At 39.2% G+C, this 9,295-nt stretch overlaps 1 protein-coding gene across 1 annotated transcript; it reads right to left on the bottom strand.

The window, feature by feature from the left end:
• Positions 1-1,643: 1,643 nt before the first annotated feature.
• On the bottom strand, positions 1,644-9,289 carry CISD2 (CDGSH iron sulfur domain 2). The gene is made up of 3 exons (XM_057384140.1): positions 9,153-9,289; positions 3,043-3,254; positions 1,644-2,048 (listed from the first exon to the last, which is right to left on the bottom strand). Exons 1-3 carry the CDS (start codon positions 9,253-9,255, stop codon positions 1,959-1,961), a joined length of 405 nt encoding a protein of 134 aa, XP_057240123.1. The 5' UTR covers positions 9,256-9,289; the 3' UTR covers positions 1,644-1,958.
• Between the last annotated feature and the right edge of the window lie 6 nt (positions 9,290-9,295).

The following is a 9,295-nucleotide window of genomic DNA, read 5'->3' as shown; positions in this document are numbered from 1 at the left end:
AATTACTAAAATGTCCTTTCAGTAGAGGAACTGTGACGTGCTCCTGCAACACTACAAATTCCCTTATAGACATAAGCACAAAAAAACTGTTCCTATTATCCTACAGTCACATTTGTAGATAGTTTAACAACAGTCTAAGAGCAGGGAGCGAGAAAAAAATAACTACATAATCAAGCTGTGTTAAAGATGGAGTCAAGAGGTTAAACCTTACACTGTCCTTCTCTTCCAAGAGCTATTTGAGAGAAAAAAAAAAAAACAATGTTGGTGTATTACTCAACGTTAACAAGATTTGTCCCAATTTAACAGGTTCAGTTTTGGTTTCAGAGGAAACCAAACTATTTGAATACAAAAGTACCCTGATAAAAGCTGGAAGTACATGCAGGCCTACATCTAATAACTCTGCTATAGTAGACTCTGGATTTTAAAGCCTGGAAAAAATATAAAAGACAGGGCTTTACATTTCACAGTAATTTCTTCACCAAACCCAAGAAATGGGGCTTGACATTCTAAGTGAAAACTGAGTATAAGATACTCATCTTTATATATTTTTCTCTGTTAYAAATGTTATATCCTAATATATGTATGGTTTGCTCATCCATTAAGGTAAGACCACCRTGAAACATTTAAACAATAAACATTATACCATGGTTCTGTTATACACTTTGTAAAAGCAGGCATTTAACACACAATCACATCCCGATCTGCCATCTTTTGCTGAGAGGCAAGAAGTTTTGGTATCTAGAACTACAGGTGTTACAAATGGATGAGGAGTCATCTGCCTTAGTTCTGCTGCTGCTGCARGAGCCCTTACATGAGAACAGCTTTCTGACTTTGCTTTCTGTTTCAGCACTGTGGTGATCAGCTTTATCAACAGCTCTGGGGCTTCCCACCTAACAATGGGTTAAATGAAATGCTCTTAAGGAATGGGTGAAATCTCTCTTGGTACCAATYGTCTAAAACTGTAGCATGGATCGAATTTTTGTTTTTAAACTGATGGATACAGTGTTTCATGGGAGAATGAAGCACTTTAGAATAATTAATTAGAAGTCTAGCAGTTACAAAAGTGTTAATTATCTACCTGCATCTGAAATGAATCCTCACCACAGCAAAGTTCTTGCCTAAATAATAATTCTGAAGGGGTAACAAGCAAAGAGAATAGCTCAGCTGTACATCCTCATCTTTTAACCCATTCATCCCATGAAAATTCTCATTACAAAAAGCAGTGACTGTGGTGCAAGTGAACTTGCAGGAGGCAAATTCATGTTTCCTTACCATCAACACAGGGCCCAAAATAAAGTGGTAATATTGGTGGCTGCCCTGCTCAATTATTCAGTTTATGTATGGCCTGAACTGCTGCACCCCACCTGGGATGCTGTATGAAACCTTCCAGCAGTGAAGGGTTTGTATGAGCTGGGCTGCATTGTGTAGKACCAACAAACTGCCCACTTAGGCACTTTGCAGGCCAGACCTTCAGCTTGCCTGATTTAACACTGATCTGCTGCCTGCCTGAATATAAATATTCACAATGGAGGAATTTGCTATCTCCTCCCCACTTAMGTGTACTTAAATTTGTTCCTGGAAAGCAAAATAAAACATTGTTTCTCAGCAGAACAAAATCAACAGAAAAGTACACTTACATCACTTGAAATAGTGATGGTTTTATAATTTTATGTTCATAYAAAAAAGGCTTAATTGTAGAAAGTCAATTTATTGTTGAAATAAACGACTTATTTACAGAGATAGGTACTTTACAGTTTTACAAAGCAGGCAAAGTTCTTCTCAGAATAAGGTACCAAAACAGTGACAAGTTCATCCCTGTCTAAATGAAGTTTATTCCAAAAAGAAATCTACAGCAATCATGAAACTAAATCATACCRATCACATAATAAAACGCTGTCCCTTGCAACTACAACAGTATAAAAGACTTCTTATCAGTCATGATCTAGATTAAGCATCTGCTATACTTCTTTCTTCTTGAGTATTAGTGGACCTACATTATCTCCTGTTAATTCATTGTGCTTGTTGTGGGAACCATCACAGACAGGGAACTGAAAGAAAACATACACGAGAATTAACATAACTCTGTACAGCAATTGGATGGTGATTTCTGTATTTTTTCCTATGCCCAGAACACTTTGGTAATGTTGCTATTTCCTCCTATGATGTCCTGGTTCAACGTCAAACTCCCTGCCTGCTATCAGACACAGGACACTAAGGAAAGCAAACACTGTTAATGGGTAACTAATTTTGTGAGATCCTAAAATAGCTGTTCTTAGACACAAAGTCAGGGACAAAGCCTTTTTCATGAAAGAACAGCAAACAAAGCAGCATCAAAGCTACAAATGGATTAAGATTTAYTGTGGAACTAACAAGAGTGCTCTTACTAGATTTAGTCATTTGCAGCCAGAAAGTTCAAGAAAAGCTGAAATGCTTGGCTGAAGTGATTAGTCCAAAGTGAGAATAGTTGAGTGAGCTTCTTCAGCTCAGAGCAGACTTTTTAAATAAAAGAAAGCATTCCAGTACAGAGAGAACAAAATCAGAGTGTTGTTAGGACATTCAACATTCAATCWGGAAATTAAAATTGTGGCTAGATGAAATATACTCATTTATATCTAGTTGATTTGGGGACTGTCCAAATCAGTCATCTCAGTGCTCTGGACCAAATGGGAATCTCCCTCACCAATACAGGCCCAGCCTTATCTTCATTTTAATATGAACAACTTTCTAAGCATTGTTTTTTGMAAACTAAGAGTAGTTATCTTTTAATTAGTTACAAGGTATTACCAAATATTAAAACAGGTTTGCTAGGTTTTATTCTGCGCACATGTGGTCTCTCTCTAACATTTCTAGAAAAATCCTACTGTATTTYTTTCAAGTTTCTGCAGTTGCTTTCTGCATGTAGACAGGTCTGTGCCATTCTATAAAAYTCAGCAACATGTTCCACCTCCAAAGGCAACAGTTCAACACAGAGGAATCCACCACCAAAWCCCTGATAAATAGATGCAAGTTTCSATCTCTAACCCTACAGCAGCAGTGTCTTACCGTCTTTGAACGCCAACATCTGCAGTAGGCTTTAGTGAGGCACAAATCTTCAATGTTTATCTCGTTCACTACTTTTGGATTTTCCTTCTGGATCTTGAGGTTRATCAAGCTATCCTTCTGCTGTTTCTTCTTGGGGAGGAAGGGACGAACAGCCAGGTAACCGAGCAAGGCCAGCACACCCAGGAAAGGCAGTAACCGCAGCCATTCTGAAACTAAAGATAACATGAGGTTTAGGGTGGCTCTTGACACCACTCCAGGATGGTGCAGCACCAGCTACTTCCAAATGGCTGAGGATGAGGATATGGAATGGAGCTGTTCAGTCAGCAGGGCCCTCAGGGCAAACAAGATTCCATTGGTGAGTCTCCAAAAAAAGAGATTAAGTTCTGGGGTTTACTGTAGCGAAAGTAAAAATCTGACTCCTTGAATTTAATCTGAAATTTAATTTTATCACTCTAGAAGATGATTCAGTGGAAGACAATAAATGGAAAACAAACAAAAGATTTACTGAAWTGGGGAACTCTAAAATTACAGGGGTTCTGCTCACTTGGTGTAAGCCACCACTTACACTAATAAACTGGGCATGATTAAATGCAGTAAGTATATTCCTTGAGGGTATCTYAATATTCTGTAGAGGGAACTGTTAAATATGTTTTATAATTCAATTTCTGATTCCTTATTTCATATTTTTATCCTCTTGAAGTTTTTATCATTTTACTTGTTCCAAGTTTTTTTAGACACTTTTGCTAAAAATGGTACAGATTATTAGATAATGACTGGCAAAACCTTCACCAATCTTTTTGGGGATTTTTTTCAGACCTCTGTTTGYTCAGGCATTTGCAACCAGTTTCTACAACATAGAGAAAGAAAGAGACTTAAAATCAGTAGGTCAAGTCACAGAAAAYTGCTTTTTACCAAGGTAAGGAACTTCTTTCAAGTAAAGGTAAAAGGTAACAGTATCTACTACAGATCTGGCTGCCCTGCTACATCATTATAAATCTCCTAGGTGTAGTTATGAGAGAAGACTTACTGGACTTTTAAAGAAATGCATCAATAATTGGCATTAGATAGATAGATAGATAGATAGACAGACAGAAGATCTATATATATAAGGTGGATCCACTTTTCCAGCAAAACATGCTGTGACAATACTCCAGTGCAATTTAAATACCGTGGTGCAACAAAGGTTGAGAGCATTTTTCTAAATTTCTGGAGAACATATTAAATCTAAACACTCATACAGAAGGGAGTTTAAAAATATTTTAGATGAGAAAGAAAAAAGTATAATGAGCTGAAGCACAAACAGCCGCACAAGCACTTTTTAAGACAAGACACTGTAATCAAGTTACTCTTCTAAATTATTTAGGATCAAATCATTGCAAGATTTTGTTCTACGTTAGTTTTTTGAAATTAAGATGTACAAGAAAGAAAATGTAATAGAGCAGGCTAAGGATGCCAGGTGGGTTATAGCCCTCCGAAAATACATTGTGTATAGCTTGATTTGATTGTACTAATTGAACACACATTTATGCTAACACTCTTCCAATTAGAATCTAGTGGATTTTTCTTAAGGATTTCAATTTTCTGGAACCAGATCATGTAATGAAGATAAATTGTGAGGCTAATTTTCTTGGTTTTTGTTGCCTTTGATGTGACAGCCACATTTAGTGCATTYATCTGGAAATGCATCACAGCTGCACAAAAGCCAAAGGCACTGCCAGAAGTCTCAGGAGTCATTTCCCACCTGCACTTGCAGTGTTCCCTACACACAACAATTCACTGAGAGTCACTGCAATACATTAAKCTCTGGTGCTCTTTTCTTATTTCCTCCAACAAGCTGCAAGCCCTAAATAATAATTAACACTGAGCTACTGAAACGTTTTCAGCTACACAGAATCCTGAGCTTCCTGGACTGCAGTGTCTATCATTACTTTTCCGGAACACTCCATCAACACAAATCCAAATGCACATTCTGACCTTACCTGAAGGACTGACTTGGAATGTACTTCAAAAGAGAGGAAAAATACTTGGTCGCTGAAAAAAAAAATCCGAACTTTGCATTTAACCTGACTGTTGGCAAAAATGTGGATCTCTACAAAGCTACTCCTCTGAAGTCCAGGATAGAACAGACATTTCAAGTGGCACACCAGGACTAGRGCACCTATCAAGTGTGTGATGAATGTTAAGTGGGCTAAGATTGACACACAAAAAGGACACATCTCACACTCTGATAAAGCATCAAAATCAAGACAGTAGTCATGTCTATGGAAGACTCACAACCAGTTGGGTTCATTCGAGTGAAACAGGAACATGAGCACTCTAACCTCTGAGAAAGGAAATTAGAAATAAACGTGAATAGGATGTACAAGGCTATTATTCAGAATGATTGTTATTTAAYATTTGTACCAAGCTAGCTGCTGATAAATAATTTTGTCCTCACTAGCCAGTAAATTCTGTGCTTATTTCTATCTGGGAGTCTCTGGAAAGCCCCYGATTACACCTATGTGTACACTAATCATAAACTGTCTTGTTACTGCCAAAAGACTGCCTGAAGCTCCTGTGCTTAAACTGGAAAATCAAGGTGACCATGTCCTAAAGCACAAGATACAAGACACTGTCAGAGATCTTTAGGCTTGTGAGCAGGGATGGGAAAAACCCTTCACCCAAACTAACGCAATTACATCTTCCTACAAGTGTAGACTGCTCTGTTTTTTAAGCCAKTCATACCTTTCTGAAGCAGATGTAAGGCAATTCACAACACTGTTTATTTTCACAGCTGACAACTCAGAACTCAGCCATTATATCGATTTTGGAGATTCTTTAWCAGTTCTGCTGTACAGGGAGAGGCAGACTTTGGAGCCAGAAATAAAGAGCAGTGTACCGAACAGGTTAGTCTTCAAACTTGATTTGTGTTAGATAGCGACCAATCCCAAAGATAAGTCCTGGCAAGCATCAAAAGCCAGAGAATTCCAAGAAGCTGAGGCCAGGCACATTTTCAAGGAGAGATTGTCTTAATTTTAGTCCAACAGTAACGCATCCAAAAACAAAACAAACACACTGTGAGCAAAGGGACAGGCCAGCCACTGAGAGTAAAATCAAAGTAGGTGTTCCCTGCTTGTCTTCCATCAACTACACCTTTGATATCTTTGACTTATGTTTCAGCTAATTTTTGTGGAAACAACCCTATGCAGACTCAAAAGCACCTTTTTACAGTAACAGCTCAACTGCAAACAAAAATTTAAACAAGTACTACCTACCAGTCAAAAGGAATTTTTGAACTGTGTTTGTATATTCTCTAAACTGATGACATTCTTCATGCAAATTCAGATGACTTACTAATTACATTCTTTTCAGAACTAGTAAGCAGATGTATCCTGACTGTTTTTAGTTGTTTGCTGTTTTGAGGTGAATGTCTAGGCCATTTTAATGACATCTTCCACAACAAAAAGCAATACTGGCCTAAGACATCACTGTTCACTTCACCGAACTTAAGAATGGAAGGCTAAAGCAGCTATGACAAGACACTGAAAGAGGCTTCTGAGCAGCACAGTGTGATAATTCAGATATCCACTTTCAAACCCAAGGTCAAACATTCTTTCCTTCCTCCCTCACTGCTTTTACCTTCAAGAATTATGCGGTGGATGTTAACAGACTTTCTCTTCAAACAAGCAGTTTTTCATTCTGGTTTGGTAAGGTCACAACACACAACAGGTGCCCAGATCTTTAATCAGCACACTAGATAACATCCTATAAAAAAACAAGGTGCTCCATGTACTTTTGGTCTGTTGTTTCTTCAACTGATGCACTACAGGAACGGAAGCTGCATCTGCCTGCAAGCTAATGAGAGTTTACAGAAGCAATAAGAGTTAAGAAAAGACTGCACTCTGGCCTGCCTTTGCAAACAAGGTCTATGCTAGCAAGTGTTTCATAGTGCTGGTACCTGATTAAACTCAATAGATGCCACCAAAGGGCAAATATTAATGCTTTAAATGTTTTTAGACCAATGTTACTTCTCACTTTCCAAAAAGAAGCAAAGCATGCCATTTGCCAAAGAACATACTCTGTAATTTCTAACAGTAGCAAACACAAAAGGGAACATTAATACAATCTTCTCTACTATGTAATAGTCTTTCCTGAATGATAATTCACTGCAAAATAACCCCACGACTGGGAATCCCMTGCTCTTAGAGGATTATAATGTTAGGACAGGACAAAGACCACAACAACGCAGAAGAGGAAGCACTTGCTGAAGCAATCATTTTCTCAGATGAAACTTAAGACTGACAGCAGCTCTGCATGCATGTAAGCACGTGACTCTTCAATGAGCAGTGACGTTTCAGTGACTTTCAATAACCTTTAAGCACTAAGAGATGATAATTTTTTAATTTAGATGCCTAGGATGCTGTGTCCTACAATATCCTTCTCAAAAGTCTCAGTGTTGCATTTACCCTGTGCCACAACTTGAAGCATCTTGTACTGTTTTGCTTTTTTTCCTCCATTTTCATTCATATCCACCCTGAGGAAGATGTATAAGCATGGGAGCAGATACTATACTCGCTTTCTACAGGAAAAAAACTACAAACTGTAAAAATGTTGTCTCTATAGTCATGTATTTTTAAATATACTTTTGTTTCCCATTTTTGAAGTCCAGTCAAAAAAAATCACGAATAAGGCAGTGGATTTTTCAGCGATGCTCATTAAATCCTACCAGTTCTCAAAGTACTTTCTGACTCAGCTTCTTCCTTTACTTTTGTTTAATATGTTTGGGACTGACATTTCATGTGTTTGGTCTCCACTTAAAGATATCAGTTGTTTGCTTCTTGCCCTCCSTCCAAATTCAAGAAGTGCCTGTTAATTGGGTAAATAATGTGACAAYGAAACAGTTCTCCCCTACTGATCACACTATGAAAAAACCCAAAGTCCTGATTTTGTTGCACAGACTGTTTTTCCAGAGGTTTTCAGAATAAATTGTATTACTACTACACATTGTAAATACAGAGACTGCACAAATAATCCTGTTACAGAAAGATGTTTAGGCAAATAAAGCAGTAAGATACTGAAATATTATAAAGCTTAACAAATTTTAAATCAACTTGTGTTTTCCAGTCTAATGACTTAAGTAAGAATACTGCCAAATACTAGGAATAGGAGAAGCTGCATTTTTCTGCATTTTGTTTTATTCCCTGCCTCCCAACTTTGTAGCAAATGAATTTCTTTATTTGGTAAATATAATTAACAGCTTTTCATATGACAGAGTAGTTGTGAAAGAAGAACGGTTATTTCAAAAGAGATTTCCTTGTCCTGAGAAAAATAACASGACTTGCAGTTTACAAGCACCATAAATATGCTGGAAAGAAAGAAGTACTCAAGCCCTGCTTTAAATAAACTGTGCCTGTTCTAAATTTAACAATTTTCCAACACTATTACGTGGCTGCAAGATACAAGGTTGATTGTGCACTTTGAAGACTTTTTCTACTTCCAGTGAGTTTCTGCTGAGAGTATTCTTTCTTTCTTATCACCGAATTACTCCTGTCACTTGACACTGCTTGAGGACCCGCCTGTGCTATCACAGCGGTGCCTGGGCACCCAGAGCTTCAGTGTGAGCACCCACAGAATTCGCCACTGTTCACTTTTCTATCTTGTTCACTCAGTCTACAATCAATGAACAGGTATTTTCACTCCCTAACCCAGAGAATACTCACAAAAGTAATTAATTTTTAAAAATACCCTATCTTCATGTATGTAGCACGTTTCCCGAAGTAGATTTTGATGTTTTAACTCAATATAGATGCTGTCTTTAACCTGTGAAGAAGAGGAAGAAGCAGTGCTTTAGGCCTGCGGCTGAATCCCATCCACGTCCGCGCACGGCCTCTGGCTCGCCGCCGTTAGCTCCCACAGGAATTTCAGGCGCGAACGAGTTACTCTGTCCCTGCACCTCATCCTGACAGCTCCCCCTGCCCCACAGGGCACCTACAGCTCCTGTTGGATCAGGAGTTCAAGGTTTGGGGTTCCCCGTTCTGTGACATGGCCGGGGCACAGCGAGCGCTGCCTGGAGCGAAGGTTGGGAGCCGGACCGCCGGGGCGGGAAGGGGGGTCCCGGCGCCCAGGCCTACCTGTGAGGCGGATGAAGCCGCCGACGCTCTCGGGCAGCGGCAGGCGCTTGAGGTAGGCGGGCAGCTGCACCTTGACGATGCGGGCCAGGGTCTCCAGCACCATGGCCGGGCCCCCGCGCGCCGACCCGGGCTGCTCCCGCCGC

Source organism: Malurus melanocephalus, unplaced genomic scaffold (assembly GCF_030028575.1).
Source record: "Malurus melanocephalus ecotype Western Australia unplaced genomic scaffold, MMel_1.1 scaffold_688, whole genome shotgun sequence".
Classification (NCBI taxonomy): domain Eukaryota; kingdom Metazoa; phylum Chordata; class Aves; order Passeriformes; family Maluridae; genus Malurus; species Malurus melanocephalus.
The sequence above is the reverse complement of the archived record's forward strand: the minus strand, read 5'-3'. Positions and strand labels throughout refer to the sequence as shown.